The sequence below is a fragment of the Neophocaena asiaeorientalis genome, unplaced genomic scaffold (genome assembly GCF_003031525.2).
Source record: "Neophocaena asiaeorientalis asiaeorientalis breed wild unplaced genomic scaffold, Neophocaena_asiaeorientalis_V1.1 scaffold451, whole genome shotgun sequence".
Lineage (NCBI taxonomy): Eukaryota > Metazoa > Chordata > Mammalia > Artiodactyla > Phocoenidae > Neophocaena > Neophocaena asiaeorientalis.
In genome coordinates this window covers 767,478-792,655 of record NW_020171819.1, presented here as the reverse complement: position 1 = coordinate 792,655, position 25,178 = coordinate 767,478, and the positions used below count along the sequence as shown (strand labels likewise).

The window sequence follows — 25,178 nt, the reverse complement described above, 5'->3', positions numbered from 1 at the left end:
AAGGAGCTCATAATAAAGGACTCCCTTCCAATCCCACCATATACACAACATCACCTTCTTTGGATGAAGACTGGCTTTTGGTGTGGTTGGTGGTGGTTCATTTCACTTGCCCCACGATTTCTTCTGTTCCACATTATTGTACAGTATCCACTTGCCACTGCCCATCACAATTTGTTTTAAAAATGGAACATTTTCATTATGTTTAAGTAGAGAATCGCATGCGGAAATACGGTCAAGAAGGTTTTTTCTGCTTAACTTACGTGGACCCAAACATCAAAGCGCTTCACATAACCAAACTAGTGTAAATGATTTTCAATCCTTGATTTGGATATTTTGAGTATGTCGGCTATCTCCCGTGTGGTATAACATTGATTGTTCTCAGTTAATGTCTTGATTTGATTGCTATCAACTTCACTGGTCGACCAGACCATGGAGTATCATCCAGCGAGAAATCTCTAGCACGAAACTCTGCAAACCACTTTTGACACGTTCAACCAGTCACAGCACCTTCTCCATAAACTGCACAATCTTTTTTTTTGCATTTCAGTTGGGTTTTTACCTTTCTTGAAATAATAAAGCATAATATGCTGAAAATGTTGCTGTTTTTCTTCCATCTTCAATATTAAAATGGCTACACAAAAATTCACCAATTTTGATGTCTTTTTTTAAATGCACGCTGATATGACAGCTGTCACATACAATCTAAAAAAATTATTTCGAATGAAGTTAAAGACAACTAAGTGCTACTAGAGCCATCTTATGGAAAAAACTGAATGAACCTTTTGGCCAACCCAATATAATTTTATGAATCGATTTATAATTGGCAGGTTTTCTTCACTAGAGCAAAACCTTCATAGGGGCACAAGATAGAAGTTCACCGCATATTTGTTAGAGAATTAAATGAATAAATAAAGTGTGCTGGTCAAAGATGACCAAGACAAAACTAGGAAAAGGCAGTAGCATGAAAAGATAGAATTGAGGATAGTTAAAATTCCTAGCCTCAACCCCTATTAACGTATTTCCAGGTTCTTTTAGAGACCATGATATTTTCACTTCAGCCTGTCCAAGAGGGAAGCCCTTCGCACTCTACTTTTTTTGAGATGGGGAATTTGGCCCAGAGAAGTTGGATGGAAGGATGACGTTCACACACTTGTTGTGATACAACTAGAAGAGTAACTTAAGCCTCCTGAATCACCATCTATTGAATCTTCCAAAGTGTGAATTCTATCAAGGTAGGAACTGTTTTTTCATCTATGGATTGGTAACTATACTTTTTAGGAAAAAATAAAAGTAAAATCAACAAAACTTAGGAGCCTTAATGAGGCAGATATTGTTACCACCCCAGGATGCAGTTGAAGATGCTGTGTTTTAGAAGGATTAAGAAACTTGTCTATAAATAGTAAATGGCAGAACAAGGATTTGAGCCTAATTTTTTCTGAACACAAAATATTGATGAATGTCACGTCAACATTTATAACTCACATTGTGATACCTTGCTTATCGATATGGTAGATCCTCACATATACTTGGTAACCATTATATTCAGGATCTTTTTATAATTCACACTAGAGCCTAGGAAAACCTTCTCTAATATTTTCTTTGAGTCCAAGGGACTGGGTCTATGGTAACATGAAGAGCATCACCATTTTTATGTTGATGTGTTGAAATACAAGCAGTGGTCGAAGCTCATCCTAGTGACTTAGGTATTTCCAAACGTAAGATAATAACATCCACAGTAAACACTGAGATAAGCCCATATGAGCTGACTAAACTCCACCATTATCAATTCCAGTTTTGGGTATAAACTAATGTTGTTATCTTGGAAGTAAGGTAATTAGGAAGTGACAGCCTCACGAATATTTTAGTTCCAGTTTATTATAAAAGATTCCTAATTTTGCATGGTCTTGAAAAAGGGTACAACCTGAAACTCTCAATGAGAAGAGGTAATACCCCTGTTAACTTCAGTCATCAGTTGGCCATGATATACTTCTTGTCCTGGTGATATCAAAAATGTGTGTTTTCTCATTCCTGCATCATTTGAATCAACATTCATATATACTATTTTCTCTCAGGCTAAAATACCCCTTATTTTGATTCAATTTCCTTCTTCAGTTTCCATCTATGAATGATGCTCCATGTTCAATTGTTAGCTGAAACATAACTCATTATCTTTAAAGCGATGTTATCTCAAAAAGAATTTTTTCTCAAGTTCTTACCAAAATATCTTTTTAATCTGTAACTTTCAAGGAATCCATCAGAAAACAGCTAAATGCATATATTACAAACTTACACTAAAATGTTCTTAAAGTAAGCACACACACCCAAATTCTATGAGCCTTTCTTGTACTTTACCTCAATACCTATAAATGGAATCAAGAAAGATAGACCCAGTGTAATGTGTAGCATTTGTGTTCATACCTAATTTACTCATGTATATTAATTCATGCATTTCTCTTGAATTTGATCCAGCAGCAGAAACACGTTTCAGTATTTAATCCTTCTGTATGGTCTGCTCTAAGTAGGAAAGTCTATGAAGGCCTGTGATTATAAGCTGCATATACAAAGATTCATATTACATCAAACATTTTCTAATTATTATATCAAATCTTACAGCTAATTAAGATTATATTAATATATTATATTTATTATTTTAAATTAATATTATATACATTGTATGCAGAGAATCAGAAAAACCTGATGAGAAAATAAAAACATTTAAATTGCCTTAAGATATCCTTTATCCTTGAGTCCTAATAGTCAATTATTATATTCAATATATATATAACGAATTGAAGATGTATATTTTTAGAGTTACTCAATAAAGTTAAATGTCAATGAAATGTATCTACAACAGGAAATATTGCTTTATCTCTTCACTAGGATATGTTTATTTAATAATTAAAATAAGTAAACTGAATGTCTCAAGTACCTTTTCCAGACCTTCTTCCTTGAGGCTGATCACATCCAAATCAAAATCTGTTCGTAAGCCATTGGTTTTGTTGAAAGTTATTCTGCCTGTGAGGCCTTCCCAATGTGCCTATGGGGAAAACAAACAAACAAACAAAACTCATAAATTAGTAAAGGATGAGAAGATAAAACAATTTTGTACAAAATGTTTTACCTTTTGTTACTTCTCATAAATTTACATTGCTATACATTTTTATTCTCTTCTGAACTATGACAGAGGTTTTTTCTAAATATGATATCCTAGTCTCAGTAAAAATTTATTGTAAATTTTTCATTTTAAATAATGCATTTACCAGGTATAATTTTCCTTTATGAGAAATTTGTGGCGTATGTTTTAAATAGCAAACCTCTTTTAGCAAAGTGAGAAGAGTTTGGTCACTTATAATATTTATGAGATAGTGACTATCTTGCTGGAGATTACAAATAGAACTACTATTATAAAATACCACTCCTAACACCAAACTAATATAAAGTAAACATTTTATTACAATGAAAGAAACTGAATCTAGGAAAAATTATGCGATACTGCTTCAATTATACATTTTCCTCTTACAATAATTAACTTATTACTTTATTTTTCTTTGTGTGAGGCTGGGAGAAATGTATCAAAATTACTTCACATCAAACTATACTTCCAGTAGAAGGCTCTCTCCAGGTAGAAGGGGGTGAGAATACAATAATCTAGCTACACAATGGGTTCATCCCTCAAAGGTGAGCAAATAATGAGGTTTTTTTTTTTTTAAATATAAAATGATTTCCTATTTTGCTGGTTATATAGCCCCAATTACATGTTTGTTTGTTTGTTTGTTTTTTGCGGTACATGGGCCTCTCACTGTTGTGGCCTCTCCCGTTACGGAGCACAGGTTCCGGACGCACAGGCTCAGTGGCCATGGCTCACAGGCCCAGCCACTCCGCGGCATGTGGGATCTTCCCGGACCGGGGCACAAACCTGTGTCCCCTGCATCAGCAGGCGGACTCTCAACCACTGCGCCACCAGGGAAGCCCCTACATGTTGTATATTATTTGTCATTTGCAAGTAGCTTGGGAAAATAGTTACATATGAAAATTTAAAATAATGTAACATATACTCACAACTATGTTTGAAAGAATATATACTGAGACTCAAAAGCAGTAAAGCCCAGTAGATAAAGGGTAACATTTCAATAAGGATTACAGATGGATATCATTATTACTACATTTCTTAGGCTCCATGTGCTTCTTGGATACTTATGTGTAGGGATTCTAAAATAGATTTAGGCTAATAAATTACAAATAAAATAGAAAAAAAAAACTATAATATATATCTCTATGCATATTGCAACAGGTCATCACTGAGTTTACTGTGTTAACAGGTCTCCAGTAAGGAAGAAAAAAATTTTATTAACTCAACTTCGTCCAAAGAAAATAATTGCAGGCAGTTAACAAAAATCTGTATTTAGTATAAAAATAAGCAATGGGATCAAGAAGTACAGAAGCAGAAGTGCAGAACGGTAAAACAAATCTGGGTTAAAGACAGCACAGGGAAATGTATACCAGGTGAAACTGTGCAACTAATAAATCCAATCACAAATTCAATTCTGGACTTTCCAGCAACCAAAGCAAAGAAGAAAATATGATGAACTGTAACATACAGGATCCATAATTTAAGACACACCAATTGCCCAGGAGAAACTCAGCTTTTCCTGGTACTGAGACCTGACAGAAATGTCTCTTTTCGGTCCTCATAAGAGTGACCCTGTGTGATTTAATGCAGCGGTCTCCAACCTTTTAGGCACCAGGGACTGGTTTCATGGAACACAATTTTTCCATGGATGGTGGCGGGGAATGGTTCAGGCGTTAACGCGAGCGATGGGGAACAGCAGATGAAGCTTTGCTCGCTCACCCACTGCTCACCTCCTGCCACGTGGCCTGCTTCCTAACAGGCCGTGGACCGGTATCAGTCCATAGCCCGGGGGTTGTGACCCCAGATTTAGTGGACAAGATCCTCAATAACACGCTACAATAAATACAATAGCGAGTTTCATACAACAGCCTCTTACAGGGTTGTTTGACACTTCTCAGTTGTCAAGTGCTGCATTCAGAAAAAGCTCCTCTTCAACTAGCCAAACCAGGGTGCTATGTTTGCAGCCCTGTGATGCTTAGTTTTTTACACCAGAAGTAAATATAGAATGTGGAGTAACAAAAGAACTGCATACTGTTCTAGGAGTATCATTTCATCTATCTGAGAGTTCAATAACAATTAGACAAGGAAAATTCACGGATATTCTTTGCCAAGGACCTGATGATTCTTAATTATGATTCTATTTGCACTTTTATTTTCATGATGAGTAGTTTATTATATGATGAGCTGATGATTTCTTTTAAGCCATTAAAGAAAAATTTTATATGGTAATAACAGCTGTGACTTTTCATAGCAAAGATTAAATTTTCATAGTTAAACTTTCATATAAAAACTCCTAACTCAACTATACTTTAATAAAATTTTTTTAATTAAAAAAAACTCCTGTTGTAATCAAATAAAAAGTATCCTTAGCTGACAAAGGAATTTCCTTCATGAGAGGAAGAATGGGAAGAATATGTGTGCATGAAGTGAGTGTGTATGTTTGTGTGTGATCTTTAAGAGTTTTCTTTTTTTTTTCTCACTATGGGCATGCTTGGTCTAAAACTATAACAGACATAATTAGAAATGATACATGGCCATAAAATGGTTGTATTATGCAACATGAAGCAAACTTTGCACTTTCATGAATCCATATTTTGTTTTATGTTAACTCTAATACAATTAAAATAACTAGACGTTATACTTAGGAACCATAGCTCTAAAAAACAATTCTTGAAAACTTACAAATTGGGTGTAATTTAGTGTAGTGCAAAGGGCATTCCTGTTAAAAATTCACTGCATATCATGTGGCCTATGATATAACCATTCTTCAAACATCTATGTTTCCACATAAATGAAAAGTAACATACATAAAGATTCAGAAAGGTGAAAACTAACAATGTCATAAATCATAGGTCACTGATTTTCATCTGTTCACACAATCACAGATATTTTGTAGGAAATCCATTTATTTATCATGTAATTTTTCCCTTCCATAGTATTTAGTAAAAATGTTAATTTTGCTTGTATGGGGAAAGGTAGAAAGTTTAATTTAAGAGATAAAAGTAAAAGGTCACCTGTTAGGAAAAATGCAATAATCTCAATTCATTCAGCTTGAGGACAAGCAAGACAGGACAGATGTGCTTCTCCTGACTCACCTCTTTAATTAGGCTCATGAAGCGGGTCCCAAAGCGCCAGGGTTTGTGTCGATTGCACTGTAAGGAGCTGACTGTCATCTGGGGAAACTGCTGGACGCCCACAGACACCACGTGCACAGCATCATACATGAGAGCAGCATCCGTCTGAAAGCCGAGAGAAAAGGAAATGTGGCATCAATACAACACGGGAGACCCATGATAGGTGGTTTAGAAGTGGAGAGAAGGAAAGGGTGAGAGAAATAAATACCCAGTTTTTCTTCATGTAAGGGAGAAAACAGTATCTCCACATGCTGTGGTTCTCTTAAGTAAGATATTGTGATCAAATTACTTCATGGGCTCCATTAGAACATCTGACCTACCCTCCCTTTCCTGAAGTGATAACCCAATTTCATATCATCCTAGTATCTCTGCTGAAGTAGGAAATGTGTGCAGACATGCATTATTTCATTTTTTGTCACACCCTTTGTCTCTTACTCTGTTCTGCATGCGTGCGTGCACGTGCGTGTGTGCACACATGCACACACACAAGGAATGCCAATGTGAACATTTTGAATGGTTACATAAATTACATATTGTATATAAAAGTAAATAAGTAAATAATTTCCTTGCATAGGAAGAAAAAAGAAATTTTAAGAGATTCACCTAAAAAGTTTAAAGATATAAACCCTAATTTTTTCTGCAATTCAGCTTTTCAAAGGGTTCAATCTGAGAAATGATGCTAGAGTGTTGAATCTCAATACATGTGTTAATCCCTTTTCAAGAAACTAAGCTTAATCCCCTGTCCTGTCTTCTTTTCCCCAAATTTCCATATGAATACAAATTCATTTTGGCTTCTCAAGTAAGACGAATATGAATTCTACTGTGTTTGCACCTGCTCAAATGACTGACCGCTTTAGAGGTGGATGATAAAAAATAAAATGTTTATAAGTCATAACAAACCAGAGGCTCAGTGACTGTCAAGTGCTGTGTTAAATGGACCCTCACACTGTGCTTGACAGACCAATGCCAGGCTCACTACCTACAGAAGAGAGCCACTGACAATGCGGGCAGCAAGGAACTTTGGGCCATCTGCTTGGCATGGTTTGGAATAAAAGCATATATTTCCTCTTCTCATTCACACAATTAGTGAGCTGTGAAATGAATTCCAAAATGAATAGGAACCCTGTAGATTAATAGCGTTTGCCACAATACAATACAAAATGAGTACACACAGTAGCTTTCATGCAAATGTATCCTCAGGAACTTAACCACATAAAATGGAAGGCAGCTAAACAGCACAATGCAGTGACAGAACATAATAAAAATACCATTTTATAGTTCATAAATCTTTGGGGAATAGAGCTCAGATTCATAACTTCCATTTGGTAAATACCAGCTGACTACTTTCACACACTCTGATGGCTGCACAGTGAAAACTCGAGTAGTGGAGTTGATACAGGCACATAGCATGAGCCTGAGGATCAGACTGCTATTTGTCTTTGGCCTGAGTTAACACTCAGAGGACATATTTCATATACCACATGGATGGTTATAAAAAGAAGTTACCAAGATATGAGAGACGCACTTGATTTTAAAATAAAATGAAGTTTTAAAAAATCACTGTCAACAAATGTATAGAGATATGAACACTTTCAGATACTACTAAAGGGAAGATAAGGGGCAATTTTGCAGATCGCACCACAAAGGAGTTTTTAAAATATCCATGTTCTTTTTCACCTAGTAATTTCTCTTTCTGGAATTTGCCCTGAGAAAAATCAAAGATAAGAACAAAAGCTACCTACATTATTTCTTTAAAAAAATAAAATAGAGTGGAAATCTACTGAATGTTCAAAGTAAGGAAACACAATAAAATCACAATGTATTTCACATAAACATTAAAAATCATGTTGTGAAAAATAATCATTCAGATGAGAAATTGCAAGTGGTAAAATGCTAACTGCAAAAATAGCTTATACAGAACTGTATTTCTAGCATAAACCATTATATACATCTTCATGAATACTTAATATGTACTATTCAACTTAATTCTCACAGTAATGGTTTAATAAAAACACTGATATTGTTCCCACTTTACAAATGACGAAACCAAGGTTGAGAGAAGTTAAGTAACTAAACAAAGTCACACAGGTAAGAAGCGGAGAGGTCCCAATTCAAACAGCCTCACTGCTCACAGCAAGTATTCTGAAACATCATACTGCATGTTATATGGACAACAACCAAAACAAACTGAAGGGAAGAAAATACACTAAAATGATACTAATAATTACTCTTGGGAGATAGTGGTGAGTAGAATTTATATTTTTTCCTATTTCTTTACTTTTTGCATTTTTTTAAGATGGAAGTTTACTAAATACCATTGCAATTATTCCCAAGATGAAAATTTTGATCTACTGTCACAAAATAACTAAAAGAACACAAACTATGATATTACTACTATCCTGCCATGACTTACTGACTTACATGAAAATCCTAGAATAGTAACCTTATCTAAAAATGACAATGCTCGGAAAGAATTTTGCTTAATTAAAAATTTGAAAATCATTTTTGGTACATAGTTTTAGCTTCTGGATCAGAGGATATACTAGATGATAATAAAACTATTTAAGATCTGTGATTTTAAATATAATTATAAAAGGAAGACAATATTTATTAAACTATAAGTTAAATACTAGAGAAAAAAATTATAATTAAAAGGTTGTTGATCAAATTTCTTCTTGAATTTCCAGTTTAAAAATATGTTAATTTATTATAAAGCAATAAATAGAACTTCTGAAACTACTCTCTCTGATATTTTCATCTGCTTAGGGTGCTTTTTTTTTTTTTTTTGCAGTACGCGGGCCTCTCTCACTGTTGTGGCCTCTCCCGTTGCGGAGCACAGGCTCCGGACGCCCAGGCTCAGCAGCCATGGCTCACGGGCCCAGTCGCTCCGCGGCATGTGGGATCTTCCCGGACCGGGACACGAACCCGTGTCCCCTGCATCGGCAGGCGGACTCTCAACCACTGAGCCACCAGGGAAGCCCTTAGGGTGCTTTTTTTGTCCTATTTTTAGACTAGTTGTTTTATGTGATAATATGGAGTTGTCCATTTAAACTTGATATCCTGTCAGGCTTTCCTTTACTGTATTTTTTCCAAAACTGTACATATGTAAATTCTTTCAACTTTGGAAAGTTTTGAGAAAACTCCAGCTTATCAAAAGTGGTTTTCTTATTTTCATGAGAATGCATAAGCTTGAAATTTTTTCTTAATTTAGTAATATTACTAGTTAACATTTGTTCAGTATTTATTATGTGTAAAGGCACTTTCCTTAAATCATTTCCTTTAATTCTCATAACCATCATGCAGTTGGAAATTCACTGGGTCTGTATAAAATAGGAAACTGAAGCACAGAACAGTTAAGTAACTGGTCTAAAAATCATAGCATAGGGCTTCCCTGGTAGCGCAGTGGTTGAGAGTCTGCCTGCCGATGCAGGGGACATAGGTTCGTGCCCCGGTCCGGGAAGATCCCACATGCCGCAGAGCGGCTGGGCCCGTGAGCCATGGCTGCTGAGCCTGCGCGTCTGGAGCCTGTGCTCCATAATGGGAGAGGCCACGGCAGTGAGAGGCCCGCGTACCAAAAAAAAAAAAATCATAGCATATAGAGGTGGAGCTGGATTTGACTCTAGAAAATCTATCCAGAATTTACATACTTCTCTCTAGTTTCTTGCTCAGTGCTCTATATTTAATAAAGCAAAATAGTTTAAATTGTTTTAAAGTTATAAAATAAGAAATATCAATAAGTACTTGAATACATTAATCTATATAATTTCTTAATAAGCAGTAAATATTTACATAATGAAAATGTACTACGAAGTAAGGGAAAGTATAGATTGTAGAGAACTGGTAAATATAAATTCACAAAAAAAGAAATACACTGATGTATGAGATTAAGTCTATAATAGGTTAGTCAGAATAGAAACATTAACCAGGAACAAGGTCATGAAAGAAGTAGATTTATTCTATACAGTTGCTGCTCGTTAGGTTTACAAAAGGCAAAGGTACTAGAGTATCTTTCAAGATCAGGCTTACAGGGCATCTTTACTCCCAACTCTAAATTGTAGAGTTTGATTGAGCTGCTCTTGCTAAGTCCTCTACCCACTCATTTTGACTCTATAATCCTTTGCCTTGACTCCTCTCAATGGAAAAATACAACGAAAGAAGGGAGGAGTAGAACAGAAGAGGAGAAAGTAGAGGAGACACACAGGTTAATTACTTTGTCATCGTTTTTATATTATCATTACTGTCAAGTTACACTGCATGCTTACTCTGTGCCACACTATGTCCATTTCTCTATATGCATTTCACAAAGACCCTATGTTTCAGGTGATACTACTCTTATCATTTAGAGAGGAGAAAACTGAGGCTTAGCAAGGTTGAAGTAATCTTCTCAAGGTCTCATCACCTTGAGAGACAAGACTTAGAAAACAAGACTCAGGCAAAGCTTAGCTCTTAGAACTACCATCCAAACTATCATAATAAGACTCTGGCAGAAATAAGACTCAGAAAAAAGCCTTAAAAACACGATTCAGACAAGGTCTAATTCTTAGAACCACCATCCTACCTACCATAACCACCTATCTCCCCTAAACCATATTCCCACTGAAACTATGACAGGCCATGGAGGGGAAACTGATGGCAGCAGATCTCATATTTTTGGAGGTTCTGCTGAATACCAGACAATTATGTCCCATAGACAGTATATCTCTGAGCTGAGATTCAAATAAAAGTTCATTTGTCTTACAAGTCAAATTTTCTTCCTTGTACATAATAGCTACCTCTAAAAAAACTTCAGAGGTAAGCAAAACTGTATTTTAACCAACTAAATTAAAATGGAGTATGTATACAATTTGATTATTAAAATACATAGGAGGGGGTTAGATAAAGTTGTAGTCATTCAGATCCTAAACTACAAAGACCAAATCTAGGCAGAGAGAAAAAATAAATCAGCAAGGAAGACAAAACAAATCCATCCTATTTTCTCTCTTTCAAGTATAATTACTCACATATATAAATAGATCACACTTATTGGAAAGCTAGAATATGTGTTCACCCTGGGAATACAGACCAGAAGGAATCGCAGTCTAGGTAGGTACAGACAGAGTCAAGTGCAGCCCTCCGTGTTTCACTACTAGGTCAAGCATCTATCAATAGCAATACGAGCCCCCTTGAGAGCCCATCTCAGACTAGACTGGAGTTGTACTTTATTTTTCTTTCCAAAATAAGTTACTTAACCTACAAAGAATGTCTGTCAGCCAAAAACTTGTTTTGCAAACCTTTAAAACTGTGCAATACAGTCCTACATATTTCAGTAAAACAACAATGATCTTTTTAAATGGATGGTTTGAAAAGATCACAAGAAGTGCCTTCTCATACATTTTAAATATACATTAGCCATCTCCCTAACTTATTGCTGGGTTTATCTCATATCTAGTTTAATTACTTTTAGTCATGCAGTGTGCAACGTGGATGCAGGTGGAAGAGTGATGACTGCTAATTTCTGTGGTTGAGCTATTGCCACAGAAATTGGTTTAGTCACCCAGTGCTATTTCATCTATCTCAAGTAACCTCAAGTCTGATGAGACTTTAAAGTATTGAAAGAACACTGAAATGTAAGTATGCTTACATTTCTTTTATGCTCTGACAAAATCCACTGCATATTTTTAAATAATTGAAGAATCAGGGAGATTAGATGCTCTCCAAAGTTTCAGATGATATAATTTACCATTGCTAAATATTTCTGATTTGGGATGTATGACTGAAACATTTCCAACAGGAATAATAATGGATACTGTGACTAGTTAAAATATTTCTATGTACTTAGGTTTCATTTACAGAAGATTCTGGTACTAAGCAGTAAATTACCAAGCATGTCCATATGGAGTGCGCATGTTATTTCAGTTTCTGATCACTATAATCATCATCATTAAACATCTTTTTTGTAAAGTTCTGGGATAGATGTTCTAGGAGTCATAAAATATTAAAACATAGCCTTTATTCACATGAAGGACGAAACAGTTAGAAATGAATAATTTTTAACTACATATGATCATAGAAGGGAACATTGCTACATAAAATCTCTCTGATATTCTAAAGACTTCTCTTTGCAAAAAGCTATCAAAGGTAGGACTTCCCTGGTGGCGCAGTGGTTAAGAATCCGCCTGCCAATGCAGGGGACAAGGGTTAGATCCCCAGTCCAGGAAGATGCTACGTGCTGCGGAGCACCTAAGCCCGTGTGCCACAACTACTGAGCCTGCGCTCCAGAGCCCGCAAGCCACAACTACTGAGCCTGCGAGCCACAGCTACTGAAGCCTGCGCGCCTAGAGCCCATGCTCCGCGACAAGAGAAGTCACTGCAATGACGAGCCTGCGCAGCATAACGAAGAGTAGCCTCCGCTCACTGCAACTAGAGAAAGCCTGCATGCAGCAACAAAGACCCAATGCAGCAAAAAAAAAAAAAAAAAAAAAAAAATTTTGAGAAAAAAGAGAATTTTTAAAAAAAGCTATCAAAGGTATTTATCTTTCTTCCCAATGGGGAGGCAGTCTTCTGGAATATTCCATTCCCCTAGTAACATGACTTTTGGGTACCCCATTGAGTTTTGCCCGGGAGAACTTGGAACACAGCCTTTTCCCATTTATCTTCTCTATTATGCCAGCAGAGTTACATTTATGACAATGTCATTCTGCTGAAGCACTTTTTACATATTTGAGCTCTTGACCTAGGCTCCAACACACCCAATACTGTATTTAATAATTTACATTTAAATGTAACTAATCTTAAGAGTGATATGATACATGATCGTATCTTGATTACAGTGATGGTTATATGGGTGTATACTTAGGTCAAAACCTATCAAATTGTACAATTTAAATATGGGAAGTATAATACATCAATTTTACTCCAACACAGCTATTAAAAAAAAACTGATCATGCATTTTTCTGGGAAGATGGTTCATAAATTTCTTTTTATTCTATACGTATCTAGAGTCCTCACAAACTAAGCGTCACTGATCTGTATCTTCTTTCCTCCTTGAACATTCTACTTTTAATAAAACTATTTATGCTTTCTCATTGTTTATCTTCCTTTCTTGATACAAGCATCTTTTGGATAATAACCATACCTATCTTTGTAATACCATGCACAGTATCCCATATATTGACTTGCCCATAGTAAGTGTATAAAAGCATTTTTTCAACAAATTGATGAATTCAACCAAAAAGTTCAATTAAACTGTAAAAGAAATAGATATTAGGAAGCTCTGAATAACAATCACACTTTGCCATCTAGCTAGAATGTATTCCCTCCCAGAGGTACAGTGAACTAAATCTGCCAGTAGCTCAGACCTGGGAGGAATGCGAGTGCAGCCTCTGTCCTGTTTCTAAATGAATTTATAGTAACAGTTCCGTGAACACATTTATCTTTCCATTAAATAAGTGCAGGCAGGTCTCCTTTGAGATCTGAATGCTAGCTGGCAGGTGGCAGATCCATTCTGGAACTCCTACGTCGCAGATTTTGCTCATTTCTGTATTCCCATCTGAAGTATAGTGCATAGCACAAAGAACAGCATGGTCTCATACACGGAGTTTAAGTTTATGAATCCTGGCTCTTTCATTGATCTTTTTTTAAATTAATTTTTATTGGAGTATGGTTGCTTTACAATGTTGTGTTAGTCTCTACTGCACAACAAAATTGACTACCTCTTTTGACTAGTCCACTGACTAGATCTTTTATCTAAAACAAATAATAAAAAAATATTTAAATCCCCATTTGCCTTGTTTCTTCATTTTATAATTGAAAATGAAAAATGATGATCTGCCATATCTCTTCCTTGTTGGAAAAACCACTTTTATAAACCAGAGAGTTCCAAGAGAAAAACAATTAATATTGATTCTTCAATTGGAAGATATGAATATTAAGGTTGGTGGGGAAAGGGCTGGATTCTGACCTCTGGAGCTGCCTCACACAATCAGCACAAGCCTAAATGGGACAGAGGATCATCTACCACTCTGAGCAAGGGTGAGGGTCACACATGGAAGGCAGGCTGGGGTTCACTCATTCAGCTGGCACACTGCAGCCAGCACTCTGCCCGGCACGGAGCAGGTGCACAGTGGCTGCTAACGAAACTGAGGGATGGAAGAAGAAATGCCCTCAGACCCAGTCGGGAGCCAATTGTCAGAGACAATTCTCCCAGTTACACTGCAGCTGCCATTATGCTTACTGTGTTGCCGGCTCTTTGTACTACTCTGAAACGGAGTTCTTTACCAGCAGCTGCGTGGACTACACGGACTGCATGAGATAATACATTAAAGCAGTTTGCACAATCCCTGGCTCGTGGTGCATAGGCAGGTGTTAGATGATGATGATGATGATCACCAGAAGAGCTGTAATCTTGTCAAGATGGATCCTATCCAAAACAAGGGACCAGTTTAGAAAGTATAATGTTTCAACCCTTCTGCACCCACTGTTAGCCTAAATAAGGGAACAGGCTTCGCGCTGTGCGAGAAAGCAGATCAAATACTGGAAGGAGAAGGGGCAGGAAGGGAATTATCGTACAACAACAACTTGATCCCTGTAAAATGTGGTGTGTATACAATGCCACAATTCAGTGCTCAAAAAAAAAAAAAAGTTACTGAATACACACACATTATCTGACAAGTTTAGAATTTAAATACAAGTGGTAAAATATTACAGTATCTTGCATTTTGTTACTAGACGAAGGACTGCTGTTGGACAGATAATAACCTACCAGCAATGTGAACCTGGACAAATCTGCCTTGTAGTTTTTTCTAGTCTTTACTTTCTTCATCTGTAAAAGGAGGGGCTAGAACCAGGTGGACATTTGCATTCCTAGAAAACTCACCTTTCATTCTGATTTTATATTGGCCTTGGTAATACAATCAAAATCCGAATTTATCCATCTCCTCCCCATAATGCTCTATGCTTTGTGCACTTTTGCAATAAACTTTGTACCAACATTTCATACAAATTTATAAATAAGTGACATCAAAGTTTACTTTTCATCAGCCATTGCCTGCATTCACAATCTACCCAATTCCTACCTGGTCCAATAAAATCTGCCAATACCTGTATTATATTTTCTTTGTTGTTTCAACTTCACTGTTAAACTCTTCACACACACTAAAACCCACCCAGGCTTCCTGATACTCTGTAGAGAAAAACTAAAACCCTTTCTCTCTTATCCAAAGTCATTTACTAATATCTCAGGATTTTATCATCCTTTGTCCCTCTTACAGAGTTAGGATATGAATATGCCTATATTTCATGGTTTTTAACTAATCAGAGTGATTCCTGTATTGCAGATTAGTTGAATAAAAGGAGATTCCAGAAACTGCATGGCAAAAGACCTTTAAAATCCTTTAAAGGAATTCCTTTGAAAGGAATATGGAATTTTGTATCTACCTGTATGGTATTTAGTACCCATGAGAGCTAAAAGGAAGAAGAGCTTAAAGGAAAGATCAAGAAAGGAGAAGGGAAAAGAATAGAATGGGTTCAGCCTCACAGTCAAATTGATGAGTTAGGAAGAAAATTCAAGTTAAGCAATGCTTTGAAGATGAAGCGAAGAAAACAGTATCAGACGATAGTGTTGCTGGGATTCAGAAAAGAAATGGCCAGGGCCAGGATTAATGCAATGAGTAATTAATGGATCTATTTGTTTGGTGTTCCTGTAAACTTGTGAATTTGAATAAGTGTCTATGTCTCTTCAAACCAATACTCTCTGTCTTAAGCTAAAAGCTACCCAAAAAATTGTGGCAGCAGTTTCACTTACTTTGAACAGGCATCTAAATGTTCATTTTGAGAGTAAGAGTTTCCATTGGCTCTTTAAGCTTATATTATACAATTTTGGGTTTTCAATCTTGCAAGAACTCTTGCTGGATGCCATTTTCTTTAACAACAGTCAACAAGATAATTTTACAAAACAGCATTATTTCTCAGCAAGCTTTTAGACCTTTATAAGATACGAAATTTAGTGCATGGAGTGCTAATGTTAGAATTGTGAAAGCTTTAGGAGATGAATATTTTGCATTCTTTCCAAGAATTATATATATTCATCATGAATATTTTTTATATAATTTTCTTTCTTTCCTATATATATCTTTAAAATGCACCATTTCCCAAGCAGAAAATCCTATATCCTATTTGTTTTTACTGCCACCGTCTAAACTACTTTAAACATTTATACACAAATTCCAAGATGTTTAGATGTTTCTGAAACACCATGTAGAGAAACTCTTCACTTTATAAATGATTAAGGAACAGCTGTGAAGCAGATAAGACAATGCCAACAGGTTTTCAATTAAAAGTTTCATTTAACTAATGTAATTATTCTTACCTAATTAAATTTTTCCACTAAAATCAGTCCATTGAGTTATCTCATTCTCTTTTAAAATGTTCCATGAAGCTCTTACTAGCATCCATGAACCACACTGTATTGATGGCATTGTTAATGAACTCTCTAGCAACAATGCACTGGCCTTAATAATTTAGGTCCTGTTAAATTGTGTCTGCTTTTTACTATATTTGGAGCTGCTATTGATCTAGAGAAGAGTCAATATCAAGGGGAAGTATTCTCTGCACTTCCAGCTGGTGTCCAATACATCCAATTATCCTGATATTTGGAGCTCAAATTAGCTTCTTGCATTAAAAATGTATGTTCATCAATATTGTTTATATTTACTTTTTTCAGTGTAATGAATTAAAATTGATTTATGTTGTTAACAGACTGATGCTTTCTAATTTGAAATCTAGGAATATGCAAACCAAAAATACACCAGAAACTTGGGTTCATGTAAATACGAATTCCAAATGCCTATAAAAATTGAAAACCCGATACTTCATATATTATTTACCCAAACCAAAAATTAAATTATATTAAAGATCTATTTTAAGCATGATTTGAAGAATAATGTAGAAATTGATATAGATATTTCTGGACAAATAAAACAATAGATATGCAAACAAATCATATTAATATGTGTCCTTAACAACTTTTTATGCACTTATTGTGTGTTTAGCTTTTTATATTGTGCTCTATATACAAAATTGTTAATAGTAACTTCTCATAGAAATGTGAAAAAGTAAGTTTCACAGAAATCTAATGGGACTTAGAGCTTTAGCTTTGTAATTTATTAGTCACTACTGTAAGTCATGTTATCTTTCTTAGCTTCATTTTTCTCATCTTTAAAATAAGTATAATAATGCACCTCACGTTGTAAGGATCAAATTAGATAAATTTAGAAAAATGAGGGCTATAAAGCTCTTTAAATATGTCATAATTATAGAGTGGAGTAACTGAGAATCTCAAGTATGTTAGCACCAGTGATATCAATTTAGATGAGGAAGTGGTCTTTGAGGAGAAAAATAAGAATTGATTTGCATATTCACATTTGTACCTTAGATCTCAACTTGAAGATTCCCTGTCCCTTCACTACTTTAATTAACCTGGTTATTTCCTACTTTGAAAATACATTGATTTAACTAATTATTGTTTTATTGCCATGAGGAAATGCCTTTGCTTGCTGACTTTTGGGTCTCTTGAATATCCCTTTTCCCATATGAACATATGCTTTCACAATTATCTTTTTTTTCATTTGTCTCTAAGTGCTTTACAGTTTGATTCACTCATTCAACGTTTATAAATATTATTGTGTTATTGACATCAAACACAATTATAAGTTTGGGCAATAAGACTGGGAAGTGAAAAATGATTTAGACAAACAAGTAAATCAACATTCTTAATATAATGCCACATGCTGGGTAATGGGGAGGTATCTAATTTTGTCTGGAGTAGTGCCTATCTATTGATATGTTAGAAAGTAGGTATTGTTTGAAAGATTTTCCTATTAGCACCTATATCTTCAAAAGGCAAAAGGAGTGGAAAAAAGATAAGAAAACAAAAGTTGGAAAGAATAGTGGGGTTGAGGGAAAAGGTCTCCGGGAAGATCCCACATGCCGCGAAGCAGCTAGGCCCGTGTGCCACAGCTGCTGAGCCTGCGCTCTGGAGCCCGCAAGCCGCACTGCTGAGCACGCATGCCACAACTACTGAAGCCCGAGTGCCTGGAGCCCATAGCCCATGCTCTGCAACTGGAGAGGCCACTGCAATGAGAGGTCCGCGCACCGCAACGAGGAGCGGCCTCTGCTCGCCGCAACTAGAGAAAGCCCGCCCACAGCAACGAAAACCCAACACAGCCAAAATAAATAAATAATAAAAGATATTTTAATAAAAAAAAAAGATTAGACTTTGTATCCTGAGATTCCTAACATCTCCTTTAAAGACAGTTAGAATAGGTTTGTTCTTTAATGAAACAGATACTAAAGGATTCTCCTAAAGTTGAGTCTTTATATGTCATTTCATCTTATAATGGATCTAAATGGGACACGAAAAGAGTAGAACATGGAATTCAGAAGACCAAGAATATGATCTGATTAAATCGTGTAACATCTTTGATGGGACACTATTGTTTTGTCTCCTCAGCCATCTCTTCCTGTTAGAGCAGAGCCCTTTTCCCTCCCATCTATTCCCTGACCCAATCTCCTAGCTCCAGGTGTTATAGGCCTAATAACAACCACTGCTTCAGGCATGGCCAAGTGACACAAGCTTGGCTTATCATTAAATCCAGGCCTTTTGAGGGAGCCATTGGGAAAGAAGCACATTCCTTCTCAGGAAGTTCCGTATCATGATGGCACCTCTGTACCTCTGTCTGAGAAAGGAGCCAATACAAATGAAACAGGAGGTGAGGGATGGAGAGGAACCTGTTTGAGACTTTATGACCTGGATCCAGTTGGATCCAAATGTATCTGAACACAGATCATGTACTTTACAAGCCGGAGAACCATTGTGCTTTCTTTTTGCTATTAACTAATTTTAAGGGAATTTTAGACAACTGGAATTCAAAAAAATCTTGAATAATGCAGGTTTACGCTTTGGGTTCCTCAAGCCAAACTGAGATTACTACTTCTATCTACTCACAGAATTAGAATATATCAATACATTCAGAAAAACAGGAAGATATGTGTAAAAGCAGACCATATGTAATTATATGCATGGAAATACTAGAAAATATAATAATCACATTAAATACATTCACCAAATGTATAATTATTGTCTTCTAATCATTCATTCTTTATTCTTTGTAGAAAAATATTCAATATAGTAGGGAATTTGGGGGTAACGACTAAGATATCTCTATAGTATTGTGAATTGGTTACACTTATAAAAGTACAAAATGGGGCAACTGTAAGATGTATACACTCTGCCTGCCAAAATACACAGATCAAAAATTTGTCTGAATCAACACTCCCCTTCCTACTGTGAATTATACAGGTTCAGGGACAATCAGAACGTGAACTAAAGCAAAAAACTTTAATGGTACACTGCTGAGAACATTAAGAAAGAAATCAGAGGACTCCAAAAACAAATGCAACTAACCCTCTGCAATGGCCTTTTAATCAGTAGGTTAATAGACTGACATCAAAATTGGAAATGACCAATTAAGCTGTATCAGTTAACTCTTAACATTTCCACTTTTGAGTTTTATACTTGATGAAACAAATTATAAATCACAAACCAAGACATAAAGACTTTCATTACAATATCTGAGTGTGTGTGTGTGTGTGTGTGTGCTGAATCTTATGTCATTCAGGAAATTAATTCAAAGTAGACAAAGAGCCGCAGGAGGTGAGGGTGATACCACTTTACTCAGAAGAGAAAACAGTTTGATAATCTTCACCTGATGGATTTTACAACTAAATAGTTGCAGCCAAAGCAAGGCCGGAGGGTGATATATGGCAGGGACTCAGAGGAAAGCCAGAAGGAACAACATTTCCACAGAGAAATTAGCAGCAAGAGGATGGTAGAAATGTCTAAAAAGCATAAAAAAAATGATCACCAGAAGAAACAAAAAGAAATTTAAGTGATGAGGCAGTAAAAATAAATTAAATATTCTAAAGATAGAATAGCTTAAAATATTCTTCCCTGTTAGTTGAAACAGAAATTTGATAAATTTAAGGGAAAAAATTCAAATTACAAGACATTCAGAATTTAACTTTATCCTTGAGCTTAGCTCATAGCTCATTTATAGGAGTCCTATAAGGCATGCATTGACTCAGAACTCACTGATGGCATCTGACTATGTCCAAGGAGCCTCAGCGCATGGCTGTTAACTACTGAGTAGATTCCTGTGTTTCCAGAGTTCATGGCATCAGATAATATTGCTTCTGCTCCTTTGCATTCCTGATCCTGAGCCCCTTCATTCATCTCTTCCACAACTGTATATCCTTCAGTGCCTTCTCTTTCCTTTCTCACCTCATAAATATAAGCTACCTAATGAATACCCACATGCACTTACATTTTGAAGGAAAAATTACTGCAAACATAAACAGCATTCTACGTTAAATGCGGAACAGAATTTGACAGGGTTTTTTTTTTTATACTTAGGTATTTGCACCTACTTTTATTCTCAAGGAAACCAGTACAAAGGTGTTACACATATCTATCATGCAAAACAGAAGAATAAAGTTTACTTTTATTTCATTATCCTTTGAAATTAGTTGAATCACAAGGACTATCCTTGACCAAAATTTAAAACAGTGAAGTTTACTACAGATTTGAAAAAAGAGTAATATGCATATCTGCTATAACATTAGCATATATGTCAGTTTTTAACTATATCCCATGAATAATATTTTGCCTTTTCTTTTAATTAAAAAGAAAGTAAATACTTCACAGAGAAGTTATTTGGTCAAAGATTACTTTCTATAACTCCTACCATATGGCACTGTGGTAGGCACTTTACAGATATTATTTAACATAATTTTCTTTAACAATCTAATGATATACGTAGAAGATTCTGAGGAGCTGAGGCTTAAATCACCCAGTAAGGGGCACACCTGAGAGATGCTGCTTTTTCTGAAGCCATGATACTTTATGATACATCAATTGTGGCTATTTATAGCAGTGCCTACACAATAATAATCATCTATTTTAGAAACTAGCTCCACTCCTCTTAAGCTAATGCAGTGTGCCCTATGAAACAAAGGTCACTGAAAAGACAGCTTTCATCCAAAGCTTTTCATCATTGAAAAGACAGCGTTCATTTCTTGATGACATGAAGTTATTTTTTCCAATCCAGAGGTGAGAGAGAATCAGTAAAATTTCTAAGTATGAGAAATCACAATTTCCTCATGAGACTATGTGCATAATGACGTACTAGCACCTACGGTTAGGTGCTAGAAAAAATTGGTAATACTATTCCGGAAAACAATCTGGAAATTGATGTCAAGCACAAACTAGGACACTATCATTTCACTTTGGGAATGTACTCCATAGAAACAAAAAGACAAGAGCACATAGATTTATATATACAAATACATGCATTACAACATGGTTTATATTTTTAAAAATATAGCAGCCTAAATGTTCCTCATAAGGTTAAGAAATTTGTAATATTTATAAAACTGAATGTTAAAATTATTGTCTAGCATTATATGTATTGACATGTAAATATGAATGTTAAAATTTATACATCCATACTACAAAATAATATATTCCTCTTATAACACATTATAGCAGTACAGCCTTACACTCAGTAAAATATTTGAGAGTCCTCCATCTGTGCTGCAGCCTTTCTGATGTAATTATTCTCAAGAGCATCGATCTATAAATACACATACACACAGATATTGTATTTATTTTTATTGTTTTAATCAAAATTGGAATATATTAAATTTGCTTTAAAAAACCCAAGAATATACCCTTCCAAGTTAGTATTAATAGGTCTAACTACTGAATAAATTTCAATTATGAATATTCTTAAGATGTACATTGTTTAGGTATAACCAAAATACAGCTTATGCCCCTCATGTTAATTTAAATATATCTATATCTATCTTCATAAATACATAGAGAAACTGTAAAAATCCAAAATGTTTCCAATCATAACTGTATTATAGAAAAGTTTATCTTTCTTCTTTACATTTTTATATTTTATGAGAACATTACTCTCAAAGGTAGAAAAAGTGCTAAATTTATAACTGCCTGGCATAAAATAAAAATAAATAAGGCACAATTTTACTCATGCTTGATATTTAAGAATTATGTGTTGTGCCTATAAACAGAATTTCAGGTATACTTTGCTTTGTTGCACCTTGCAGATACTGTGCTTTTCATACATTGAAGCTTTGTGGCAACGCTGTATCCAGCAAGTCTATTGGCGCCATTTTCCAGTGGCATTTGTTCACTTTGTGTCACATTTTGGTAATTCTCCCAATATTTAAAAGTTTTCATTATTATTATTATTTGTTATGGTGATATGCAAAAAGATTATGACTCAACTTGCTAAAGGCTCAGATGATGGTTACTATTTTTTAGCAATAAAGTATATTTTAATTAAGGTTGTACATTTTTTAGACACTTAATAGACTAGAGTATAGTATAAACATAACTTTTATATGCACTGGGAAACCAAAAAATTCCTGTGACTTGCTTTATTACAGTAGTCTGGAACTGAACCTGCAAGATCTCCGAGGTATGATTTAATGGACCAAAATCAAATTACTATGTTTTTATTAAAAGTAGCATGTTTTAATGAACTTATTTACAAAACAGAAATAGAGTCACAGATGTAGAAAACAAAACTTATGTTTACCAGGTGGGAAAAGGAGGGGAGGGATAAATTGGGAGATAAATTGGGAGATCCCAATCTCCCAATTTTTTTTAGTTTTATAGATAACTAATAAAGACATACTGTATATAGCACAGGGAACTCTACTCAGTACTCTGTAATGACCTATATGGGAAAATAATTTTAAAAAGAGTGCATATATGTACATGTATAACTGATTCACTTTGCTGTATGGCAAAAACGAACACAACATTTTACATCAACTATACCCCAATAAAATTTTTTTTTAAAAAAAAGCTTGTTTTCTTCTGAATTCTAGATAATAACTCACTGTTTACATGAGACACTTCTAATTTCCCTGAAGTTCAACTACAGATTTTTCAGCTTTGTATATGTAAACTCTACCAGAAGTAAGAGGCAGGCCCCAAGACTGTCAGGTGAGATTAAAAGAGCTGCCTGGATGCCATGTCAATTTAAAGGCAGCCCATTTTGGACAACTACTATACAAACAACCATCCAGGCCATTGTCTGCATCAGAGGACATAAATAATTATTTTCTAAATATGGACATCAAAAGGAAAAAATGATTAATCAAGTAGTATCTTAAAGCTTTTCTACAAGCATTGTTCTGTTAATTAACATGGCGTCTGCTTCGTGCAAATGAAGCCCCAAGCTATTAAATAAAATTACTGCAGCGCTCCCTAAGAATGAGGCTCATTTGGAAAAAGCACTAATATGCTTTTTTTTCTGTCTTGAGCTGAGCGATTAGCAGGCAGCTCAGCTCTAGAAGATGACACTCCCAGAAGTCATTTGGTCATAGAGACATGCTGTATTTACCTAAAATGCAGTCTGACAATTAACTGGCATGACTAGATGTTTCCAAACAAGAATAGTTGTTTTATGTATTTATTTATAGCCGACTTTGTTTAAAAAATCTGAGGTAAACATAGCCAATCTTTTTCTCCCAATTGAATTCTACAGAAATCCAAAATGTGCTCATTTATGTCATATATGACCTTGAGGAAGGTTTTAAATATTTCAGGAACTGTTTAGATATCATTTTGATATCCTCAATGATATCAAATATTTAACCGTAAGATTTAGAAAAAATATTCAAGAGTAATTATTAAAAATATATAATTAATAATATAGCTATTTTGCTCTTAAAAATGTCTATTAAGTATTAAGATTGATTTTCTCAGTTTTCCTCTAAAAGCAAGTCCCAAATCAGTGAGCAGTCATTATAAGCATAAGTGGAATAAGTACGTAAAGTTTACCAGGAAAATGTTGTTTCAATGATGCCAGTCTTTATCATTTTCTTAAAATAAACAAGTGATCTCTTCATATTAAAAATGTTTTAAATTAATAATTGGCTCCTTATTCCAATCAATGTATCTTGCAAAACAGAGGTAGCTTAAAACGTTGTTTTAATCATTTAATTTAAATTTTAATAGAATTAAACTCATATACATTTTGAAATTTAGCCTTCATTTTTGATGCAAAAAAAAAGGATTCCATATAAATGACTCAGAATTTTTTTTGAGAAATCAGGTTTCAATAGATGTATAGGAAAATCCAAATTTGGTATGTTCCTAATTTCCAAATAAAAGGTCATTTTAATCATTATGCACCCAGATTAACCTCATTTAAAAGTAGTGCCTGCCATTTCTAGAGTCTCTGAAGAACGGGTTACAAGATTAATTTCTGCTTCATGGAGAGGAAGAGAGAGGGACTGATTTCATAAGAAAACACTTCCTGAAGGAAAAAATATCTTGATTCTGTTTTCCTGTGACTTCTCTAGGCAGGTCTCTACCTCTGGGTTAGGCAGATTATCTTCAAGACTAACCCAGGTAGCTTTTGCAAAAGAGGATGTAAATGCACTCTCTAAAACTGAAACACAGTCTGAAATAATTGAATCATTCATTCCACTATTCTTCCTAGAAAATATGCCAACTATTAAAGACCCAAATGATGTGCCCAATTGCTATCAGCATTTGTATTTATATAATAGTACATTAACACAGGCATAATATCATTTAGATTCAGAAGGAAATCAGAGAGACACAAAGGAATAGCACACATGCATTCCATAATCAGCTACCCTGTGCTAGGCAGAGAGAAAAATAAATGAATTCAGGAAATAGAAGTAGACTCTGTCACTGACTGATTATTAGGAAGATGAAGGGAGTGATGACAAACAGAAAAGAGGTTACAGTAACTCTCAGGTTTCTTATTATTTTCACTAATGGAAAGATGGTCATGATATTCACTGAGATAAA

The 25,178-nt window shown here is 35.1% G+C and overlaps 1 protein-coding gene across 3 annotated transcripts in view; it reads right to left on the bottom strand.

Annotated features, from left to right (window-relative positions):
• The window catches only part of GRIK2 (glutamate ionotropic receptor kainate type subunit 2), a 626,810-nt gene that overhangs the window by 231,454 nt on the left and 370,178 nt on the right, over positions 1-25,178 (bottom strand). For all 3 annotated transcript variants that reach the window (XM_024739236.1, XM_024739250.1, XM_024739246.1), the window contains exons 7-8: positions 6,226-6,369; positions 2,930-3,037 (exon numbers count right to left, since the gene is read on the bottom strand). In XM_024739236.1, coding sequence (XP_024595004.1) covers positions 2,930-3,037; positions 6,226-6,369 — 252 coding nt within the window. The remainder of the gene's footprint in view (positions 1-2,929; positions 3,038-6,225; positions 6,370-25,178) is intronic.